Source organism: Perca fluviatilis, chromosome 18 (genome assembly GCF_010015445.1).
Source record: "Perca fluviatilis chromosome 18, GENO_Pfluv_1.0, whole genome shotgun sequence".
NCBI classification, from domain to species: domain Eukaryota; kingdom Metazoa; phylum Chordata; class Actinopteri; order Perciformes; family Percidae; genus Perca; species Perca fluviatilis.
In genome coordinates, this window is record NC_053129.1 from 13,133,085 (window position 1) to 13,156,730 (window position 23,646).

Here is a 23,646-nt window from a genome sequence, read left to right on the forward strand (position 1 = left end):
GCCTAACATGGAAACCTCTCATCAGTGAACCATGAAAGAGACCACAAATGGAAATGAACAGGAAAGGTGCGGCATTCTTCCTATGTTGAGAGTTTTTTATTATTTCAATAATGCTGTCATAACGTTGTGCTGTGCCACAGTTTGCGAACACGCTATTCTAATCTACATACCAAGGAAACAACGTTCGCAAACGCAGGGAATTCTCTTGCAGCCGTGTTAAGTGTTACATTGTCACTACCATTCATTAAAGGCCATAACCATAAATCTTTTTTTCACGCCAAACACGTTGACTTGTCATAGCAGGAAAAGCACAGGTGTGGTTTCATTTGACTGTTGTGGTAAGTCATGCCAGTGAGCCAGCATGCACAATACCAAAACCATAGAACTAACTAGCACCCATACACTCAATGCATTATCGTTATTAAAGTGACTATATGTAACTTTTTCATTTTTCTGACCTGTAACAGCAAACGAGACCAACATTGAAAAAAGAAAACGCCATTTTGATATTGTTTTTAGTACGGCCTCTGACCGGGTTCGATTCTTCCCGCGCAGTCACAGAATGATATTGCGGCAGGTACACGGCGCTACAGTAACACATTCTGATGGGTCACAGATTTCTTTGTAACACCGAAAAGCCTGTGTTAGCGTATCCAGCCTTTCGAGCCATGTGAGATATAGCAGGAGATTTCTTTATATAGACCTAATGCCGGACCATCAAAGAAAAGAAGGAAATTAAACGAAGAACTAATAGCTAAAAGGGAAAGTGAAAGACAAAAAGGCGATTACGCGAGTCACACTTGATCGGGATATCAACAGATGGAGACAATTACGGGATTGTAAAGGATTCAAACCCCACCCCGAAATGGCCCTCAGGTATGTAATACGTCTATTTCATTCATAAAATAACAATACAATGCACAATGTGGATTACGTTAAATTACGTCCATCTTCCATTTAGTGCGGACATTTTATTCCTTTTACTCTGTGTTAGCCTAATATTTTCTTTTCCCTTGTCCCCCTGTAATACTGTAAAGCATCCTTGGGTTTCATAAAATGCGCTATATTAATCTAAGTTATTACTACGTTGCTTACTACAACTAACTCTTAATGCTTTGGCTCGTGACACGGTGACAGGGTTACCCACTATGGCCACGCCAAGACCCGCCCTTCAATAGCATTCACACACTACTAATTGGCCAGGCGTCCATGCTTACATGTACAGGTCCTATCCCCTGACCAATCCCCTAACCCTAACCTTAACCACTCAAGGTCAAATGCCTAACCCCAACCAATCGAGCTGCTTCGTAGGGCGGGTCTTGGCGTGGCCATAGTGGGATTCGTAATTTTGCACCCGGCGAAGCTCATGAGACATCCAAAGTAGGCTAAGTTACGGTATGCAACACTTGAAATGCAACGATGCATCTGTAATGTATTCTCTTATTGGAAATGAATGATTTTCTGTCTGAGCAAAATATTCATCGCAACTATATGACCTCCCCGTAACGCTTACTGTAGTATACAGTGGGCAATACCGCACGGTAAAGAAAAGACCTTTACGACAGCAGGTGTGGTAAAAACACTACCGTATTTTGTCCAAAGCGGCTGCTAGAATCAACACAAACTGAAAGTCACATATAGCCACTTTAATGGAATTAATTACACCTGTGCGTTCCCTGGTATGATGACATGTCAAAATATCCGCTAATACAAAAGGTCTATTCAGTGATGGGAGTGGAGAAGGGCTGTGGACACGACTGTTTATTTGACTACGAGCTGTTTACAGAGATGGTCGCTGTGGAGCTGAGCGACAGCATGAGAAAATACCTCCGATAATTTACGGACATGCAGAGAACTCAGCAGTGAACTGGCCTCCTTTGCTCGTCTCCCAGGACCTATGGGCATTGCTCCATAGCTAATGAGAAATGCCACTGACTCAATATCTTATAAAACTATTTTATAATATCCTACACAACGATCCCTAATCTTTTTTATTTGTAGTTATTTTGCTCATTTGGCCCTTGGTGTCACCATGTCATGATTTGAGGGATACATGCAATGTTATCTAAATTTAGATGTATATGAAATCACCTACTCTTTTTTAGTCAATTTTTAAAAAGTACACCCGCCCAGTGTATTATGTGATTTTCTTTACAAAATACACATTTTGTCCAGTGTGACAGGAGGATAGTGAGAATATGTGTTCAAGAATTTTAGAGAATGCTTATCGACACTGTACTTTTTTTTAATTCAAAAGAAAGTTGACCAAGCAGTAAGCATGCTGCCATTTTTCCAGTAAATCCAACTTGAACAGTCTAGTACATACACACACGGCAACTGCCCAGTACAACTGCTGTCTTCAACTAGTGACCACTGAGTGGCTCCCCAAATTTTGTCCTGGAATTAACATTACATTTTACTACTTTTAGGCCAACAAAATAAAAAAACCCTCCATTAGACCTCCATACAGAGAAAGCAACATTTAACAGTTAACTAAACACAAACAAATGTGAAAAATCCAAGTAAGAACTTTTTTTTTTTTTTTCAGTTTCTGGTCATAATTGTCGGAGAGTGTTGAGAGGGCGGTCTTAAGAATTTATAAAAATTCTGGCAACAGCTATGACTACAACTATGAAACTATATAGACCGCAGTTAAGAGCCATGATCCCCAGCACCTGGAAAGATTATCCAATTCAAAAATCCCCTCCTGCATGTATGAGGACAAAGAAAAACTGCTAGGGCACCGTCATCTTTTGTGCAATAATAGTGTAGAGATGTTATGACCCCGTTTACGCTCATGCTAAAATGACTTATCATTCTTCTAACTATCGACCATGAATCTGCAGCTCGAGTTGTCAGCTGACTATTAGTTCAGAGCACCTCCTGCTGATAAAACAATGATCACCACCTGAACCTTTTGTTAAACAGAGCTGAACATTGTTGGGTTGTATAACCAATAAAACTGATCATCGGAAGAGCCTAAAGACGTAAACAATGAAAATCTCCATTTATTGTCTTTTCTCATTCTATCAGCATCTGTTTTTAACAGGGAAGGAGATTTGTGTAGGGAAATAAAAAAAATGAAGTTTGACTTTCTCCCCCCCCCCTTTCACAATAAAGTCCTCGACAGATGCAGCTGTGGACACACAGAGTGCACGCTGCATGTTTTATCGCCTTCACCCATAAATAAAAAACGCAGAGTGGAAGAAATACAGTCAAAATATATGATTTATGGCAATGGGCACAGGAGGGAGTCTGGAGATTTCTTGGACAATATGAAAATAAAACTGCAATAAAACTGCACGGGCCTTGATTGTGGTCTAGAGAGAGACATGGAGGGCCTCCAACACAGCTAACTTTATTACTTCATCTGAGAGAGTGAGAGAGAGCGAGAGAGACATCAACGGATTCAGAGACTATTACAGTCAAATCTTTTCCCCTAATGACCACAGTCTCCATCTAAGGACCCCCAGACTCTTTTCACCCAACAACCAGGGACACAGACAGTGGAGCGCAAAACCTCTTCAATTCAGTTTAGCCAGCTTTTTATTTATGCAACCAACCGATTTTTTGGTTTACATAAATCTTTACAACATCATTTCATGGCAAGCACAGTAAGTTCTATTAAACGCAATGTTCTTATATAAACAGAGAAGAAGAATTAATGCTTTTAAGGGTAAAATGGATTCTTGTGTATTTGCATTTAGCACAACATCGCAGCACCCAACTACGGTATGTTGCTCTAAGCATTGAAAATCATTGTGAGAGAGCCATCTTTCTGGTCAGAGGAGGGGAAGAAAAAGAGAGACAACAGAGCGAGAGGACACACATTGTTGAAGTGGTTAGAGCAACAGATAGCTCGGCGATGGGTGAAAACGGTCTTCAAAGGAAAATGCTCTGGACTTCCATGGAGATTTAACAGTAAAGGGCCTCTTCTCTGCCTCGTTCTCTCTCGTATGAAAACAGCCTATTGTAGGGTGCTGCATCCCTCTTGGCCGGAGCTGCGCATCAGAGCTAAAGTTTCACAGAGCATACCGGGGGACCGGCGAAACCGGAGACAATAACAACAAATATGGCCTTGTATTTTTAGGTTGTGATTATAAAGCCCATTTCACAGTTTTAATACTCCAGGGAAACCAAACAAACTTTGTCCAGAATTGGATCAAATCTCTGCTGTTCCCAAATCTCTTTGAAAAATGAAAGAAGAGGGCAAATAATAGGCCTACAGAACATAGAGAGACTGCAGTTTACATGGCTTCCAAAACGACAGATTAATGAGATACACAAAGCAATGCCTTCTCTAAGCAAAGTAGTATTATCGTAATTTAGCTTATTTTGACACAATTAGATCCTTTTGCATTATGATTACTATATCCTTTACTATATTTGACTGTTATCACTTTTACCTCATTACTTAGACCCCTAAAAAGTTTGGCATTTAATCATTAAACCCTGCTTTAAAACATTTAAACTAACTGAGGAAATGATATTAATCAAATATTACATCTACATATTTATGTATTTGTAAGTAACTGATAATCACAATAAGCCAACTACAACTATTATTATTAGTCTCCTCTTTGGACTACCAGAAGACCTTAAATATTTGATAGAATTATTTTCAAAAGTGGTAGAAAGTGGACAACTTAAATAATAATAAAAAATTTCTTCAAAAGGATCTGCACTTTCATACTTAAGACTGTACATATGTAAAGGTCTGTACTTATCCAATCACTGCATATGTGCTGCCATATTTTTACTATGCTATTATGTTATACTTTGTTGCCATCTACTGACCAAACAGAGATACTGACAAACCCAAGTGATACACATTGGGTACTCCCATTTCCCCACACTTTAACTGTCAACAGTGACACACATCTGTGGAAATGGCACAAAGGTATGTTTGCTGATGATAAACCTACAAGTAAAGTCTTGATGTATAACTGTAAATAGCTGCATTTGTATAGCTCTTTACAATATGCATCTCGTACACACACACACACACACAATCATCAAAACCATTTTCTATTTGACATTTCCCATTAATAAACTTCAACGGTCAATATTTCATTAAGGAAGTAATATTTTTTTAATGTTCCATATCACACAGGATTGTGTCAGGGGACCCAAAACACAAATAGTCATTAAAACATTTTGAGAAGAAATAAGCCTGTGCATTATGGAAAGTTGCTATCCTCTGAAAATCTTCTTTTAGGTATTGTCTAGATGTGCAGAAAGGTATTAAGGAGGTCTTCTTTGCATGCAACTCTACTTCTGCTATTAATAATACTAATCAAAAACCCTGTGCAGAGCTGGACACAGCCATTTATGGGATCAATTAAACAAAAGGAAACTATTCCCACGTTATATCTTCCGAATACCCACCAAGAGCCCACATGTTTGAACTAAAGAAAACGTATTTATGTTCAATGCAGTCACACATTTAGTGTCATATACTCTAAATCAAACTGTTGCACGGACTTATGTCTTTTAAACACAATCTAAAGAACTAACAGAGCCACTGTACCATCCACCATAATAATTTGGTCACACTGAAGACTGGCCACACCACAAACATACGCTCAGTTTATATCCAAACATATTGTAAAAAGTAAGACTTTCATTTAGTTTCAATTTGACATAAGCCTTGCTCTATATGCCTATATATATAAACTTGTTGACTCAAAACTCCATGAGAAATGGATGAAGAATAAAATAAACACGCCAAACTGTATTTGAACCGAAAGGTAGCCTACAGACCATTTTCATAACAACCTATTTTGACTAGTCAGCAAGGGCACACACACACACAAAAAAAAAAAAAAAAAAACACACACACACACACACACACACACACACACACACACACACACACACACACACACACACACACACACACACACACACACACACACACACACACTTTGCTGGTGTTGTTTCTGTTTAGAGGAATAACGTTACCTACCTGCTACATGTGCTTGTCAGTCTTTTCTTCCAAGCCATCGACCAAATATTTTTTTAGCTAGCAACTAGGAAAGAAGGTTAAAAACAAAACATGTAAATGAACCTATAAGTCAATAAATAATTCCGTTAAAAGTCAGAATTTACCTTAAATGTCATGTTTAGCGTCGGAGAGTTTGTTTCTACAATGGCGGAATATGTTATTTAGAAAAGCAATTGCTGACTTGGGCTAGCTACTTGTTTGATATTCTTTGCGATATAGCTAGGCCTAATGTTAGAAACATTGCCTCTAATTAGGCTATATAATTCAAACGGATGTTGGTTTAAACGCAAACAATGTGAAAATAACTAAAAAAATAAATGTCAGCCTTAGCTGGGCCGACGTAGTTAAAGCTTGATATTTATTTAGGATTTTTTTTTTTAAAGTATGTTAAGTTGCGAGTGTGTCACGCATGCGTCGTGTTTACTTGGCAGGGGAACAAAAAATCACAGGTGCGATATAAGATATATATGTCAATGTATAAGCTTTCTTTTACTGTCTATGGATATAAGGGACCGAATCACGTGATCACACGTTGTGAAACAAAATGATCATAACATTATATACACTACAGTCTTACTTCTAGAACATTGCAATAAATATGCAGTTATATCCAGAAACTCGATATAGATCAATTACATTGTACATTATTTAGAGGCCAAATAGGCTAGCTAGTGTACAGAAATTACAATAAATAGGCTACACATCATCCATAAACATACACATCATAAAAAAAGGAAAATAAAATAAGGTAGGCTACCTCATAGATTTTTTATATATACAAAAATACATTTAAAAATCCAAGATGTAACAAAAATGAATAAAATGAAGGCCCATGTTAAAAAATAAATTTAAAAAAAGGCCTACAAGTCCCAAGGTGCATTTCGCCTAATACCATAGCAGCAGGAAGTTGGTTTGTTGTCTACTGCCGTCATGAATCATGATGGACAGAGTCGAGTCTTCGCTGCGATACTACCGGCTGCTGGTCGGGAATTCCCCGGTAATGAAAGAGAGCAGGGACTCGAAGTGCGAGCGGTTCATCGTCAAAGTCCCAGTAACCGGGCACGGGAGGTCCAGGTCACGGGGACAGCGGAGGTTTGCTGCCCGGCGGACCGAGTGTCGGTGCGGGTCAGCGTGGGCAACAGCAAAGAGTCCGTCAACGATGTGACCAACAGCGTTTCACGGCGACTTGAATACATTTTACAAGCTGTCAGGTGAAAACATACGCAAAGGTTCAACAATAGAACTACAACGAAGTAGACCAGTAGTTTACTGGTAAGCAGTAAACTTTAAGCTAGCTAGCTAGCTAGCTAGTTAGCTTACGGTGCTGTAGTGTTTGTAATAGCCACTGTAAAAGTTGTTTAGGTTCTATCTATTAAACAGTTGGCTTTTGCGCTCAGTGCAGTAGCTAGTAAAAGTAGCCAAAGGTGGATAAAAACAACAACAAAAAAAAGTATATATTTTCCTGTAAAATGTGCTGGAATATAAGTTTCATTGCAGTGAATGTAATAGTTTTCCATTTCCATCCAATTGTTCTGCTTAGACAACATGGTGTCAGTGACAAAGACACCTCAGTGAGAAGGTTTCTCCACCGAGAGGCAGAGCAGTATCATTTGGAAGCAGAGGTGGAGTATTTGGTTATTAACCTTTCACTGACCCTACAGCAGATCCAGTATGTGTGTGTTGAGTTGTATATGACAGTGTAACAAAATGTCCCCACAGGTCGTGGTCACTTTCTCAGATTTTGATAAGATGGAGCGAGTATGTAGTGTCCTGCTGGAAAAGCTGGACCAGAGTGTCTGTGTGGGAACACCAGAGTTCTACCACAGTGCTGAAAGCCTGAGTCTAATGAGGTATTTAAACAAACACACACACACACACACACACACACACACACACACACACACACACACACACACACACACACACACACACACACACACACACACACCACCAGCACTGTAATATCTGGACACACTTCTCCTTATTTTGATTACTTTTAGCAATTGTAACTCGTGTGTGTTTGTCTATGCTCTTAGGCGGCGTGCGTGTGTGTCAGCAGTTGAAAATGCTCAGCAGAAGGCCTGCGAAGTCAGTGAGCTCCTGGGGCAAACTCTGGGTTCCCCCCTTCTGGTCAGAGAGGAGGAGACAAAAGAGTGGAGAAGTGAGGATGAGGAGGATGGAGGCAGATGCCAGGGTGCTGCATCCCTTCCTCACCTTCCCCGTAGACCCACAATCACCGCCTCCTCGCGGGTGTCCGTCTCCTTCGGCCTCAGAGACAAAAGCAGGAAAAAACTCTAAAGACATCTGTCACTGGAACCCCCCCCTCGCCTCCCCTCCCCACTGAACTCATGAAACCAAGGAGCGGATTGTCACAGTTTAATGTATTTTATTGCTTAGTCATGATGGCTGAATAAAAGTGCAGTTTTTCAAGATTTTTTTCTACCTCAGCCAACCTCAGTCTTGTAAACAGAAAAAAAACGACAGATTTAAAAGCAATTTTGTCATTTCAAGCATTTACTGTTATCATTTAACTTAAAATCAAGCAAACATTAAATTAAATGTTTTTAGCTCTATTTTTTTTTGGCACATCAAATCAAAACACTTTTATATTTGTACACTTCAAAGTAATAAAAATGTACATACTGTAACAACATTTCATAAGCGAGTCCCAGGGTTATTCCAAATCCGCAAAAGACACCCTCGCATCGAGATCCAGCAAGGAAGGATTTGATAATTATCCTCAATCTGCTCAACACTTGGGCTTCCAGTCATTTCGACAAAGATTGATAGATTCCAGTAGATTTCTTAGACAAATAAAGAACTTGAGAATTGTCCCTTATTAGACACCTTTGAAAAAGTCAGAAAACACACACAGAAGGGATAGCCAGGTTTCCTCTGGTGTTTTTAACATTGCATATCTCATGTCACCTGTATGATCGCACACACACACACACACACACACACACAGCTGAACAGTCAGGCGTCCTCATTCCCATCCTCAGGGAAGAGCTCTCTAAGCCAGGGCTGCATGACGAACCGCTCCCCGTCAAAATGCGTGAAGTAGTTCTCCAAGGTGGGAATGTCCGGCTACAAACGTCCCAACAGTGAGTCCAAGGTGTATTGAATGGGAGTGATTTTGTGCGTTTATGTGCTGTGATGTTCAGTACGTACCCTCATCCCAGTGATGCGGTCCAGTTGTGTCTGAGGCAAGTATCCAACGAACACAGAGGAGGGTCCAGGCCCGTTGAACAGTACTTTATAATGAGGAGTCTTCTCTGCTTTGGGACCCTGCACGCACACGCACACAGTCACAGAACTACTTTCCAACATTATGAAATGTCAATGCCAATACTGAGTTTGTGAAACCCAAAGTTAGTAAAGGGGGGGAAAACAATTAGATGGATTTTCAAAAGCTGCTAACCTCAGAGCTGGAATACATTCTGTCGACCCACTGTGGAGGGGCTCGCAGCTCAGAGTCCCAGCTCACCACCACCCCAACCATATGGCCCTTCCTCTCCATCACCACCTCTCCAACCCGCAGAAACACGTACGGAGGACGAGGGCTGCGCACTTTCTTGGATGCTGCAGGGATCAACACAGAACAACAAGAGAATCCTGTGAGGCAATTATTTGAACTTGTGCCGCATTCATTGCAGTCAAATTGAACCTACCGGTTACTCATGGTCTTATCTTTTTCACTTGAACATGGAAGTACAAAATAACACAAAATTGCTTGCAACAGACTCCTTACATTCTTTCTGAATATAACCACTGACCAAAACTTTCCAAATATATCGTAGGTATTGTATACAGACACAAACCTCCAAAGAATTCCTGGTCGTTGTCAAAAATCATGGCCTCTATGGCAAGCGACTCTTGTGGCACTTCCTGTCCGAAGTCAAACAAAGACCTTTGGAAGGCAAAAATATTGTCAGTCTGGACATACAAGTGACTAGCCTGTTGTTACAAAAACTGTAACATTATACATCACTTTTAAAAAGGTCCTGGAGGTGGTTTTTTTTTTTAAGTGCAAACAAACATTCCATACTTGACTTTGGACATCTGCTGGTCTGCCCAGTCTATCCATGTAGTGAAGTTGAGGTGAGATGTTCTCCAATCTTTCCAAATTCTAAGCAACCTAAAACACCATAGTTATTGATTAATTATATAAAAAACACTAGCTCTTCAACAGGTGACCTGTTGCTTGATATTTGACAGATGTTAAAATATGTCTGAAATCAGAATGAACTAACATATTATTAGCAAAGAGGAATCGGCCAATTCGTCCAAAAAAAAAGCAAACATTTAATTTACATAACATTTATGATACCTAAGTAAGGTAGCCAGCCACAGATACAGTGGAGCAAAACAAACCTAGGGGTTAATAACAGATGTGTACCCACTCAATCGTCATTCTCTGGGACATGATTTCATGCTAATCGAATGGGTTTGTAGCTTGAAAGAAGCTAGCGCGGACCGCTGATTAGCTTACAGCGCTAGTATTCGGGGCACAGGGAAAGCAAAAACAAATCGCTATTTATACCACTAAAAAGGCTCAAAATATCAGACAGTTAATTAAAAAGATAGTTTAGAAAGACAGTAGCTCCCAAGACGACGGCCGCCTGTATACGAGAACGCGACGGTCTTTATAATCTCTCTTTTTAATAAACTGTCTGTACGCTTACAATGTTCTCAATGCTTCGGTTAACATTTAAGGACCTTCATTATGCTAGCGTTGAAGTGTGGTGATATTTTGAGCCTTTTTAGTGGTATAAATAGCAATTTGTTTTTACTTTCCCTGTGCCCGAATACTAGCGCTGTAAGCTAATCAGCGGTCCGCGCTAGCGTCTTTCAACCTACAAACACATTCGATTAGCATGAAATCATGTCCCAGAGAACGATCGAGTGGGTACACATCTGTTATTAACCCCTACGTTTGTTTTGCGCTGGAATTGTCCTTTAATTTTCACTGTGCCTTCCACATGTACAGTATGTTGAACATTAAAATATGATGTATATCCATCCATCCATTTCATCCATCTGGCCCAGTTTAATATACAACAATTTTAAAAAAAAAAAGGGGCTCCTTTTTTTTTTTTTTTTTAGTTAATTGGTTTTTGTCCATCACCCATTATATATTTTATTTTTATTTTTTTTATATTTTCGAATTACACATGAATTAATGAAGGCCATTTATTTAATAAAAAATAAAAAATAAATTCCAAATCCACAGACTTGCTCTTCCTCATTCAAAGTAGATACACCCTACTACACTGACGCATGCTTCGCGCACGGATCTTACCGTGTGCTCGCGTGGTAGCGCTGCGCCGCCGTGGAGCCGCTCCAGCGGGAGATGAAGTACTGCGCGGGCACGGCGGAGAGCAGCAGCACGAGCTGCAGCACCGCCGTGGCCGTGAGCTGAGGCATGGCCGCGCAGCTGGCACCTGCAGACGGAAACGCCGCACGTCAGGTGAATGTGGTGAAGGTGTGACACCCAAAGCTAAAATCAGTCCAAAGTTGACGTGTAAGCCATATCTTTTATAGAAGTCACAGCGAGGAGCCTTTACCGAGTCGTTACGGAGCCGGCCTTCTGCTGTGAGCTGACACTTTCTCTGTTGGGTAGGCTAAACTTAACTGGCAGGCACAATGACAGGTTCAACATCAAATTATGGGGAAGTAAAACGTTGATATACAACATTTGGCGCTGCAGAAACTTCGAGAAAAATGCAAGTCAAACCCCGCTATTGTCAAAGCACGTTAACTATTAGTATGGCCCTTACCTCGTAATTAAAATCCAAAGCCTTTTCTCCAACTATCTGCCAAACATTGCGTCTGAGAGACGGAAACCGACTGACACTCTTTCACTTCTGTTTTATTTACATAAACCACACTCTCGCCCATGCTGCTGACACCTGTTTATTTAAATTTGTCGTCAGAAGTGCCAAGCAGGTAGTCTGCCCAATCGCCGCAGCCCACGGAGAAACCTGCGGACCTTTAGCGGCTCGCCACGTCAGGGAGAGCCGAACCCGTGAGCTGTTCCGGGCGGGGAACTGGCTTGTCACGCAGTTACGCTTTAGCAACGCAAGGGAGGGGAAGGGGGTTGGGGGGGGGAGGCAACAGCATGTCGAATTTCACTGATCAGAGATTTTTTATGTAGGTTGTAGGCCTAGTGTAGTTTTACTTTAAAGAGAAGAAACAAATCAGCCAGAAAAAAACACATATGATTTTATTTTTAAAAAGCCCACAAAGACTGCAATTTAATGTGTATTGTAATATGATTTTATAGTATTAAAAAAAAAATTCAAATGACACAATTAACAGGAAAGAAAAGTGGATATGGAAACACAACTGTTTATTTACTTAAAATATTGGTATGAACTAACAGGACAGCAGTACTCCCCTACACATACATTCTAGCTTTATGCTTTTTCTTTTTTTTTTGCATTAATTCCTTTATATATATAAAAAGTATCCAAACTAACAAAGACATATTCTTCGATCCATTCACGTGAAAGAGACCCCCGATCCCCTTGTCCTTTCCAGTCCCACGTCCTCATAAAACTTAAAAACATCCCAAAAACGCTTCCTGGTGGCTCACATGCAGACACTTCTCACACACACACACACACACACACACACACACACACACACACACACACACACACACACACACACACACACACACACACACACACACACACACACACACTTTCAACCTCTGACCAAACACTGTGATGTCTAATCAGAGGCCAGCACAACTCTGCCACACATTGCCTGTGGTAAATGTGTGTCCATGAGCTCCAAAATGCAGTACAGGTTTGGTAAAGTAAGAGGGGCTGATCTGAACTGCTGAGTCAGGGAATCAAAACGTCTCAATAAAGATCAGTTTAAGTTATAATCCAAGTGGGAAACCAATTCTTGCTAATAAACCAGAGACTTGCTTTTTAAGGCCCCTTTGAAATGAAAAGAGGTTGTACATTATTACGAACATGGTTAAGGTGGTCTGACCGGCAGTACTAAATCAGCTCTTTTACTTTGACAGATTTGATAAACACAAGGTAGTGTGGGTGACCTGATGAAGAGGGAGCGATAGCAGAATAAACAACTTTGATGTCTACTTTGTGTGATGACTGCATTCCCACTTTGACTGTATTTCAATGGGGAATCAGAAGGGTAATAAAGCACATCCCTGCCCATCCCCTTATTTACTGGGTATACAATGCCTGCCAAATAGGGCAAGGTTAGCTAACGATCGTTGAAATTTATCAATCCATCCAAAAAACATTTTGGATTCTCAAGTACTGTGTTTTCTTTTTAAGTTGGCTCATGTAAACATTTATTTTTGAGCTCATACCTAAGGTTTGAGAAGCCTGGGTCTAAAATCTTGTTTTCACACTCTACTTATGATAATCTGCGCATATATGTAAATATGATTACTTGAAATTGAGATAGAAAAAAAAAAAAAAAAAACTTTATGTGCCCACGAAGAGTTTATATTTGCCCTCAAAAAGCATCAGTTTTGTGGGCAAAGATCATTAGCTTCCTATCTTTAATTCAAACCCCAATAATAACATTTATTCTCATACCAACAGTCATTTGTGAAGAAAGGTGTCAGCGTTTTAGGCTGTCTCAATCTGGAATAAAACTCTTTGTATACACAATATAAACAAATCTCTTTGTGAAGTAAATATAAGCCAGTCTGAGTGAAAAAAAAAAGAAAAAAAAAAAGAAACAGTTGTTAATTGTATCCTCAAATAAGTACGACAGAGTATAAAACGCCATTCTAACTCCACAGATCTAGTCACTGAAACACTTGTCCTGTATGGCAGGGGACACAGACAGAAGACATTAGTGGACACATTATACGCTAAAGAGCTCAACACGCTCACCGTGGAGACAGAAAACAAACACATTCAAAAGCCATGTTCTAAAACTTCAGTGCCCAAAGACAGAATTTGGCATTGACAAATCCATAAAATAAAAAAAAAAAAAGATAAACAGATGAGATATATGTTCAATAATATGTGACAAGAAAGACCTATGAAAACAAACCAGGTGTATATAGATGCTACCGTCCAGTTCCCCCCAGTCAGACCCACAACGACACCAGATTTTGGCATTGAGTTGCTCTGTGCTGGGGTACAAACAGATACCTGCTCAAACTGGAGGCCGTCACCTTTATAAACTCAGTCCATTAGTTGTGTACACGTACAGCGAGAGAGTGACATATTATCTTTGTCCCCAGTCAGATTGTTCATTTTTCACTCTTTTCACTCTTTCGTTAAACAAGCCAATCAGGTCCAGTCCAGTCCCCCGAAGTCCAGTTCTCTGAACCCAGCCAATGAGCAGAACCAGGAAGTCCACAAAAGGAAAAAAAAAGGCCCCGAAAGCAGAAACCGAGGATTCACTATGCCAGTGTAGCGAAGGCACACAATAAGAAAGATGAATATAAGACTTGTTCTCTCTCTCTCTCTCTCTCTCTCTCTCTCTGGCTTTCCGTCCAAATTCAGTCCGATCCAGTTTGATCTGGCTCGATCCTGTTTGCTCCAGGTTTGAGAAAGTGCTAGAACATGAGAGACAGAATTGTGTGTGGATGTGTGTGTGTGCGCGCGCGCGAGTGTGGTCACCGTAGAAACATATCAACATTTAAAAAGTTCATTTTTATATGTTAACAATATTTAAAATACACAGGGTTACTCCCTACGACTGCATTGATAACCGGTCTGTGGTAAGTGCATCTCAAAGCTAGTCACCCAGAGCTCCACTGGCTGTACCTTAGGTATAAACTGACGATAGGTTGGTTATAGGATAATATATTGACGTGAATAATGGTTTTACAACAACAGTTTTTTTTTTCTCCAACTGCTATAAATACATTTCTTTGAGAGGTTTCACAACGATCAAACTGTATGCCACTGTTTGTACGCCGAAAGTGAATGACACACTCAGTTGTGTTATAAAACACACACACACACACACACACACACACACACTCCTTCAGTTACACAAACTCGCGTAGTCACAACGTATCCGTACACATACAGGCACATGTACTTTGCAGGGAAGAGGCCAAGCACGCTTATGCACACATGCGCGCACACATGCGAGCACACACGCACACACACACACACACACACACACACACACACACACACACCAAAGACATAAAGGCACAAGGTATTGCTAATGTTGAGGACTCATTTGAAACATGATCTATCGAGACATAGAAATGACCCCTTTCACCCATGCATCCTTTTTCTCCTCACAGTAAGAACAGCTTATAGGGGGGAAAAAAAGAGATGCTTTTTTCTTTCTAATTAACATGCAAAGAAAAAAAAAAGAACACACCCACCCACAGTAAACAAAACCTACAGTTCTACAGTACCAACAAAAGGTACACCATTTGGTATTTTAGCGCAGACACACTCAGGTCAGCCGACGTGTAAGACTTCCAAAAACAGAGAGCCGATCATCACGTACAAATCTTAGAAAAAGCAGAGAGAGGGGGAGGGGGGAGGGGTTGTATAAAAAAAAGAGTGGGAACAAAGAAGAAGGGGGGGGGGGGCGGGGTTGTCAGCCCAGCGGTCTGTGATCCCTCACAGACCTAACAGTTTCAGCTCAGTGGGCGTCTTTGACCTACCCAGCAGAGACACACTCGAAAAGTCCAAAGAGGGAGAGAAGATACACCCAGCTCTCCTTGGGATTTTTTAAATTTTTTTTTTTATCATCAAGTACTAAAACTGTTCAACTCCTGTTGTGCCCAGTCGGACACCAACAGTGTTTGAGGGCAGACGGAGGGGAGAAGTGGTTCGCTGGACAGGAGCGAGTCACGAGACCGCCGGGCAACGGAGTCAGTGAGCTCCTGTGGGATCCAACATGGACCAATAATGTAGGAGGAGGTGGAACAAATGATTCAGAAAGCCGACGGCTGGCGTTAGTGATGTACTTTCTGGGCCAAGAGGAGGGAGGAGTGGAGTCGACAGATAACTTGCGCTGTTGTGTCTCTCCATCGCCGCGGCTCTGAATAGCAGCACGCTGGACTAGCGGCTCCCCAGACGGTACACGCACATTACGCGCACACAGATGCACACAACACCAAGCACGGCTTCCTCGACTCAGCCCGCTACTCTTCCTGTCGCGTAGGCTGAGAAATCTCAGGTGGATTTCTCCTCTGTCAGGGCAAGTCAGCCTCCTCCTCACGTCCTGTGCGTCTGTTCCGTTGCCCCGGGTTACCAGCCTATGAGGTTGGCTTTGGCCTTTTCTGTCAGCTTGCGAACGCGTCCCTTTGAGGAGGTGCCGAAGGTGATCGACGAGTCCTCAAACAGCAGCTGCCTCTGCTCCTCCTCGGAGTCCTCCTCCATGTACCAGGCCGACCGTCGCCCCTGGTTACGTGTGCGCATCGACCCCCCGGCCTCGTCTCCTTCCTCCTCGTTTGGACACTCCCTCTGATTGGATCGTTGAGGAGGAGCAGTCTGGGGAGGAGGCGTGGCCTCTTCGTTGGCCCTCCTGCTGCTCCTCCTCAGCGGAGATGGCTCCGGTGACTCAGCGGGAGGAGCGGCTTCGTCGGTCCTTGCCGCCCGGGGCCGGCCGCGCCGCCTCGGCGTCGGCGGCGCGCCGGAGTCCGACAGCACGGATGTTTCCTGAGCAGAAGACGTGCCGCCTTCGTCGTCCCCCGTCGATTGGTCGAGCTCATCGTCGGGGGTGGAGCTCCTGCGCTTGCCGCTCCGTCTCATCTCCTCCAGCTCCTGCTTGCTCTTCCTGCCGCGCTTCTTGCCCGGAGGGCGGCCTCTGGGTCTGGAAGGGCTCCCCGGAGCCGGGACTTCTGGGGGACTCGCTGGTGGCTCCGCTTTGGATTTCCGCCCCCTCCTCCCCACTCCCAGGGTCACGTGACTGCCGTGGCCGTTCAGGTGGACTGTGCTCGGAGACGAAGGGCTGACGGGAGATCCTGACGGGGGGGGCATTGATTTACAGAGCAAAAGGAAGAAAATATGCATCAGTAGCCGGCAGGTGACATTAAATGGATATTTTATGACTTTAATCATAAAAAACTAAGCATTACACAGTGAGTTCTTTGCAACACTCTCTCTTACCAGGTGTGAGCCGTACAGGAGTCCTGAGTTTCCTCCGGGTGCTTCCTCCACTGTTACTGTCTGCGGCTGGAGAGGGTGTCACCCTTTGAGGAGCTGCTGTCGTCGAAGCTGACACAGAGTTATGAGCCCTGAGCGAGCGAGTAGACTCTGACGATGGCAAAGAGATATTCGATAGAGAAGAGGTTAATTGCGGAATTTCTTACATGTGGTCAATTCTTGATGATAAACTTTGCTTTCTAGTTATATAAGAAAATCGATTCCACTCTCATGTCTGCACGGTAAATACCAAGCCAGCGGCTGGTTAGCTTAGCATAAAGACCGGAAACAGGGGGAAGCAGCTAGCCATGCTCTGTCTGAAAGTAACAAATGTAATGAGTAGGGTTGGGTACCGAAACGCGGTGCCAATAGGGAACCGGTTCCGACGTAAACGGTAGTAACGAGACCGAATGAGAACGAAAATTACGCTTCCTCATTTCGGCGCCTGGCTTTTTCTTTGTTTTCAGAAGCGTCGCTGCACGGGACGCTAGGTTACCGTTAGCTAGTAGCTGGATTAAACACAATGCTTAAAATGCTGACAGACAGCTTACGTTAAGTGGTGTAAAGTTTGACTGTATTTCCCTGTAGAGGAAATATACCCTTTTCCCATCTAGTGCTTGTTTTTGTCGTTTACCAGCAATTTACTGGTGAAATAAGTCATTATTATTACATTATTAATCAATCCTTTAATTTTGACCATATGGCCTTAGCAATAAACAAGCCGTTCTTTAATGTCGCCAACTGTCGTTTTGTGGTCCTTTTTTAAATATTTTATATTATATACATTATAAATACATTATATATATATTTCGGTTCAGGCACCGTTTTAAAAGTATCAATTTAGCACCGTTATCGGAAAAAACCAAACCATACCCAACCCTAGTAATGAGTAGAAGTAAATGTGACTTTACCGAGCCGCGGCCAAGCGGACCAATCACAGTTGGTGCGGTCTGCGTAGCCGCGACATAAAGTCACATTTCTGAGCAGGTGCACGTCAGGCTTAGGCTACGGCGTGGGGTCCGTATCTATGCGTACCTACGGCACAGATTCAACGCAGAACTCTGAATCAAGCTTTACAGGGGACTACTTTCCGGACCGATTTCAGGGCCGGGCGCAGTAACGTACATGTTTAAGCAATCTCACCTGCTGTGCTCTGTGTGCTGCTTCCAGCGTTATGTGAGGAGGAAGAGGAGGGTGGAGAGTGCGTAGAATGGCGTGCCGCACTTCGTGTACGCCCTGCGGCCGCTGTGTCGGACTTCCCGTTGACCAGCTGAGGGGGCTGTTTGACGGGGACGCTCTGTCTCAGAGAGGAGGCTCGTGAAGGTGGTGGTGACGGCTCCTTTTTCCCTGTCCCCCTGGATGATACACGTCTCTTCCTCTCTGGACTAGATGCAGACGATGGGAAGAAAGATCATCAAAAGATCACCACACCTAATTCACATAAAAGACCCCAAAACCCAAATAAAATGTCCTGTCTTCTACCTGGACGCGGTGCTGCTAGCTGGAGATTCGCTCCTCCTCCTCCTCTTCATGGCGTGCCGCGTCTGTCTGTCCGTAGTGTGTCGCGTCTGTCTGTCCGTTCCCTGTCTGGTCAGTTTATTGGTCAGGCCGTGGATGGCTTTGTAGTCGGCCAGAATGGAGCTGACGTGCTCCTCAAACAGCGCAGAGAGCCTCAGACTCATACTGTAGATCTGGAGACACAATAAAGGATATACTGATTCAACCGCCACACTAAAGCCCAGTTCCGAACAAAGATTTGCGTCGAGACGGAACCGTTTTAGAACGTTGCCGGCGAAAAGTCGCAGCTGTCTAAACTGGCCCGTTTCAGCTTGACTCGAGCCAGCCGGTGTCGCCCCCGGCGACTCAGCTTGTCAAGTCGCCGGTGGCTGGTTTTTAGAACGTGAGGGGCGTCACCTGTTTAAACAGCCAATCAACTCATTGCGTTAGTCAAGTCAGTTACAAACTGTCAGCTGGTTGAAATGGCAGAGTTTTGGGCAGAGGCTGGGAGAGCGCCCGCGAGTGCGGTTGAGCGAGTTAGAAGTAAATGAAGAGAGGCAGCAGAGAATCGGAGAAATAAAATCGCTACTAGAAATGCAACTGTAGCAAGTATCTCACTGTTACTCTCCTCATTCATGTGTTTTATACTTTATTTTATATAAGCCTGAAAAGTTGGAAGTTAGAACGGAAGTACAGAGAGTCATTGCTATGGAGATGATGCACCGTCTCGTCTTGTCGCATTAGTGTAAAATGGCAACGCACAACGTCTCACAACGTTGCAGACCGGCACATTGCAAGTAGTTCTCGCGACTCTTTGGTCTGAACTGGGCTTAAGACAAAAAAGAATAAACGACTGAACCGATCTCAGAATTATCTTTCATTTGCTCATCAAAGCATTGAATATAAGAGCACTACAAGGTATGTTACGCCTAACGCACCATGGTTTCAAAGAGTGTGTGTAAGTCTGTGTTTGTGCATGTGTGTCTCACCCGAGACTTCTTACTGGGCGTGTAAGCTTTGGAATTGCTGAAAATGAGCCGGACATCTTTGCAGAGCTCAATGGGAGACTGGTACTTTCCATTTTTGAGCGTGTTGAGAACGGTGCCAAAGTCCATCGGTGAGTCAACTATTTGCAGGTAGTCCTGAGAGCAGCAGAGGGAAGTTGGGATATTTCAATTACAGGTTTCAAAAGATGAGAACAGAATAAAGAGGAGAGGAGAGGATAAGTGAGGGTAAAGGAGTAAGAGATTTGGGGGATTTGGGGTTTCACTTTGAGGGGACTGGAAAAAAAAAAAACGAATCCAAAAGCTAAAGAATTCCACCCTTTCCTCTGTTAACAAGAGAACTCTAGCCCACTGAAACCGATGGTCTGTTCCTCCTTTACAACTACCACATCCAGTAGATTTGGTCTTCATTTCAGATGCTGAACGGAGAGGCCTGTTCTTCAGACCAAACAATCCCTTTAAACTACCGCTCCTTGTGTCATTAGCTAAGTTTCCATCCACTTGTCAATCGAATTATCTGAAGTTCTGTAAAAAAACTCATGCGAATAAAGCTGGTGAAAGTGTGTTTCCATCAAACAGCTCTAAAGCGAATAAAAACCTATGCGTAATGACGTCACCTGCTGTTTTGCGATTAAATTGGTATATCGAATTGATTTGAGACATTTTAAGGTGTTTCCATTCATTTTTGCACTGAATCGCACAAGATTCAAGCGAACTTTTGCGAACAAAGTTTTGCTAGACAAAAGTAGTTGTTGTTGTTAATATTAGAAGCCAAGCTATAGCCTAAGCTCCGATGGACCTTTGGCTGAGGATATGATCCAGCTCATCTAAAAGGTGGAACTTGCCTTATATTTTTTCCCTCCGCACCGCTGTGAGACAACTCCCTTTTGGCCGGGTATCGCTGTTTGAGCGTTTCCATTTACTCCGCAGGACCCGTCACCGGCTTGTCGTAAGGACATTCTAAAACGTCATCGAAAGCTTAACGTGGTTTAATCATTTAAACAACGCAATCATCACCAGTATCATGGTCATATCTTGTCATGAACACTTAAGCCTGTCAAAAAACTAAATCGAATCCAACGATTACGTAAGTTATCCCGTTAATGCTATCTGCCGATAACGTCCATAATATTTGGACATTGGGTTAGATTTGACCGTTTTAAGTGGTTATTATGAGCAATATAGGAGAGAATTTTTTTGGTGATGATTGATCGTTGTTTAGGTACATTAAACCACGTTAAGCTTTTTCACATTAGGTCTTATAGCCAATGAGAACCGTGGAGAGTCAACCCCAAGCCGCTCCGCTGCCCTGCTGTGAAGCAAAAATGCTTTATGTCAGATAATGTCCATAATAATTGGACTTTGGGTTCGAGTTTTTGACAGTTTTCAGTGGTTATGAGGAGCAATATGACAGAGAAATTAGGTAATTATTTATCATTGTTTAGGTAGGCTACATTAAACCACAAAGCTTTTTCCTCGCCATAGGGCGCAATGTTGAAGAAAACATTAACGTGAGATAACTCCTATAATCGTTGGATTTCGATTTAGTTTTTTTGACAGGCTTATGTGTTTTTGACAAGATATGACCATGATAAATCTGGTGATGATCGATCATTGTTTAGATACATTAAACCACGTTAAGCTTTTTCACGTTAAGCGTTTTAGAATGTCCCTGTCTTAACCTTTGTTTGTCATTTCCTTCGCGAGCTCCTGATAAATGATGGCGTTTCTTAGATTTTTGCTATCTAAAATAGCCGTTATATTTTTCTGGTAAATTAAATTAAAAAAGTATCTCGTCTCCTCGTTTGTCCACTTACATCTGTTTTTGTTGACACTTGTCATGTGTGCAAACAGAGCGGAAATACTGGGTGGAAATGAACTAAAACTTCTTCTTCTTCGTTTTGTGGCGGGTTGCAACCATAAAATGACCTAAAACTTAATCGCAATTCATTATTTATTCCGCAAATAACGTTTCCATCAGCGTTTATCGCATAAGCCGTATATCGATCAAAAGAAAATCCAATGAGACCGAACGTATTTTCTTTTAGTCGATATTCATGAAAATTCAGTCGGATTTTACTGTTTCCATAAGGCATTTTTCATTCGATATCATGCTTCGGATAAAGCGTGTGGATGGAAACATAGCTGAGTAATTGTAGCCAGTTGTGCTTTAGACTAGCTATGTTTCCATCCACCACGATTTTAGCCAAATACTCGACTGAAATGACTTATATAATCAGTAAGAAACGATAAATTTCATGAATATCGACTCAAATGAAATACCGTTAGGTCTCAGCCGGTTTTCTCTTGATCGATATACCGACTTATCTATACGCATGATAAGCGTTAATAGAAATTAATGAATGCGATTAGCTTTATGGTATTTTATCCGCTACGCGAAGAAGTTTTATTCCTTCAATTTCCGCTCTGTTTGCACACATATTTAAAGTATCAACAAAGACAGATAATGACGGCGAGCGGACCGCAATTTAATTACGGTAAAATATAACGGCTATTTTAGATAACAAAAATCAAAGAAATGCCATAATTTATCAGGAACTCGCGAAGGAAATGACCAACAAAGGTTACTACAAGCCGTGGGACGTAAATGGAAGGCGCTCACACAGCGATACAGGTCTCAAAAAAGAGAGTTGTCTCGCAGCGGTGCCGGAGGGAAAATAAAAAGCAAGTTCCTCCTTTTTGATGAGCTGGATCAGATCCTCGGCCAAAGGCCTATCGTAGCTTCCTTGGCTTCTAATATTAACAATAACAACTACTTTTGTCTAGCAAAACTTTGTTCGCAAAAGTTTGCTTGAATGTTGTGCGATTCAGTGCGAAAATGAATGGAAACACCTTAAAATGTCTCAAATCAATTCGATATACCAATTGAATCGCAAAACAGCATGTGACGTCATTACGCATAGGTTTTTAATCGCTTTAAAGCCGTTGGATGGAAACACACTTTCACCAGCTTTATTCGCATGAGTTTTTTTTACAGAACTTCAGATAATTCGATTGACAAGTGGATGGAAACTTAGCTACTGGCGGTAAAGCAAAAATGCAAGGACAAAATAACTGAAAATGCAAATCAATCTAATGGAAACACATCACAATGAGCGAAACATGGATCCCATCCAGGGTGAAGTTTGTTGAGGTAGAGTTCACATGCGCACACGAGTAAGAAAACACAGAGTTGTTGCGTACGTACCGGGTATTCCTGCAGGTCCACAGGTTCTCTGAAGGGCTCCGAGTCTTCACACTGAAAGATCAGGTCCAGCAGCTCCTTACAGCGGCCCCGCCACGCATGAGGGTCGTACGAAGGGGGTCGGGTTCGCAGTTGCCGCTGAGTGGGTCGACGACCCTAAACAAACAAAATGAGGAAATATAATTAACTGTAGTTACTAGCCTATCCTCCTGGGAACCAAGGAAAAAAAGTTTTTCTTCCTAATCATATTTTTTGTGATTCCATACTTGTTTAAGTAAAAAAAAAAAAATCCTACAATTTACACATTTTCATTTTCATTTCACAGCATGTCCACTGTAGTGGACAACAGGATCATTTGAGTACGAAAAGAGACAAATTTGGTAGATACAAATTTTACCAGATTATAGTGTTTTTATTATTCAAGAATACAGACATGTTGATTAAAAAATTGACACATTTATCATTCTTGAATCCTTTTCCTTGCATTTTGCAAGGATATTATGACTATTAAAGCTTAACACTTGTAATGTCCGTATCCTTTGATTGGTCCCCTTGAATCCTTTTAGCGTTATTTGAACAGTGAACATAGAACTAATGTGTAACAGATTGTTTTCCTTCTGTCAAACTGAATCCAATCTAGTTTTTTTCCTTCACTCTTCATTTTGTTGGTAGTATTTTCTTTGTTAGTGGTGATAGACCTGGAAGCAATTGCTCTTTTTGGTAATACGGAGGAACATCTTGCATTTGGTACATCTCATGTACTGTACGTCTTGCTCTTGCAGCCCTTATTTCCGCATCTTTCTGCAT

The 23,646-nt window shown here is 42.1% G+C and overlaps 3 protein-coding genes across 8 annotated transcripts in view; 1 reads left to right on the forward strand and 2 right to left on the reverse strand.

Annotated features, from left to right (window-relative positions):
* The first annotated feature begins 6,896 nt into the window (after positions 1 to 6,896).
* irak1bp1 (interleukin-1 receptor-associated kinase 1 binding protein 1) lies at positions 6,897 to 8,437 on the forward strand. The gene is made up of 4 exons (XM_039782720.1): positions 6,897 to 7,218; positions 7,548 to 7,629; positions 7,727 to 7,857; positions 8,044 to 8,437. Exons 1-4 carry the CDS (start codon positions 6,938 to 6,940, stop codon positions 8,303 to 8,305), a joined length of 756 nt encoding a protein of 251 aa, XP_039638654.1. The 5' UTR covers positions 6,897 to 6,937; the 3' UTR covers positions 8,306 to 8,437.
* On the reverse strand, positions 8,371 to 12,011 carry si:dkey-261l7.2. Of its 4 annotated transcripts, none has more exons than XM_039782724.1 (8): positions 11,788 to 12,011; positions 11,575 to 11,619; positions 11,310 to 11,451; positions 10,056 to 10,145; positions 9,829 to 9,917; positions 9,429 to 9,589; positions 9,179 to 9,295; positions 8,371 to 9,094 (listed from the first exon to the last, which is right to left on the reverse strand). In XM_039782724.1, the coding sequence occupies exons 3-8, from the start codon at positions 11,432 to 11,434 to the stop codon at positions 8,984 to 8,986; spliced, it is 693 nt and encodes a 230-aa protein (XP_039638658.1). In that variant the 5' UTR covers positions 11,435 to 11,451; positions 11,575 to 11,619; positions 11,788 to 12,011; the 3' UTR covers positions 8,371 to 8,983. The 4 variants fall into 4 exon arrangements, with proteins under 4 accessions (XP_039638658.1, XP_039638655.1, XP_039638657.1 ...); XM_039782721.1 differs by having other exon boundaries at positions 11,575 to 11,641; XM_039782723.1 differs by lacking the exon at positions 11,575 to 11,619 and having other exon boundaries at positions 11,788 to 12,010.
* A 3,555-nt stretch (positions 12,012 to 15,566) lies between these two features.
* The window catches only part of LOC120546943 (pleckstrin homology domain interacting protein), a 53,687-nt gene continuing 45,607 nt past the window's right edge, over positions 15,567 to 23,646 (reverse strand). For 2 of the 3 annotated variants that reach the window (XM_039782213.1, XM_039782211.1), the window contains exons 35-40: positions 22,843 to 22,995; positions 19,620 to 19,772; positions 18,616 to 18,824; positions 18,277 to 18,518; positions 17,098 to 17,244; positions 15,567 to 16,952 (exon numbers count right to left, since the gene is read on the reverse strand). In XM_039782213.1, coding sequence (XP_039638147.1) covers positions 16,237 to 16,952; positions 17,098 to 17,244; positions 18,277 to 18,518; positions 18,616 to 18,824; positions 19,620 to 19,772; positions 22,843 to 22,995 — 1,620 coding nt within the window. In that variant the 3' untranslated portion in view covers positions 15,567 to 16,236. The remainder of the gene's footprint in view (positions 16,953 to 17,097; positions 17,245 to 18,276; positions 18,519 to 18,615; positions 18,825 to 19,619; positions 19,773 to 22,842; positions 22,996 to 23,646) is intronic. The other variant, XM_039782212.1, reaches the window with a different exon arrangement.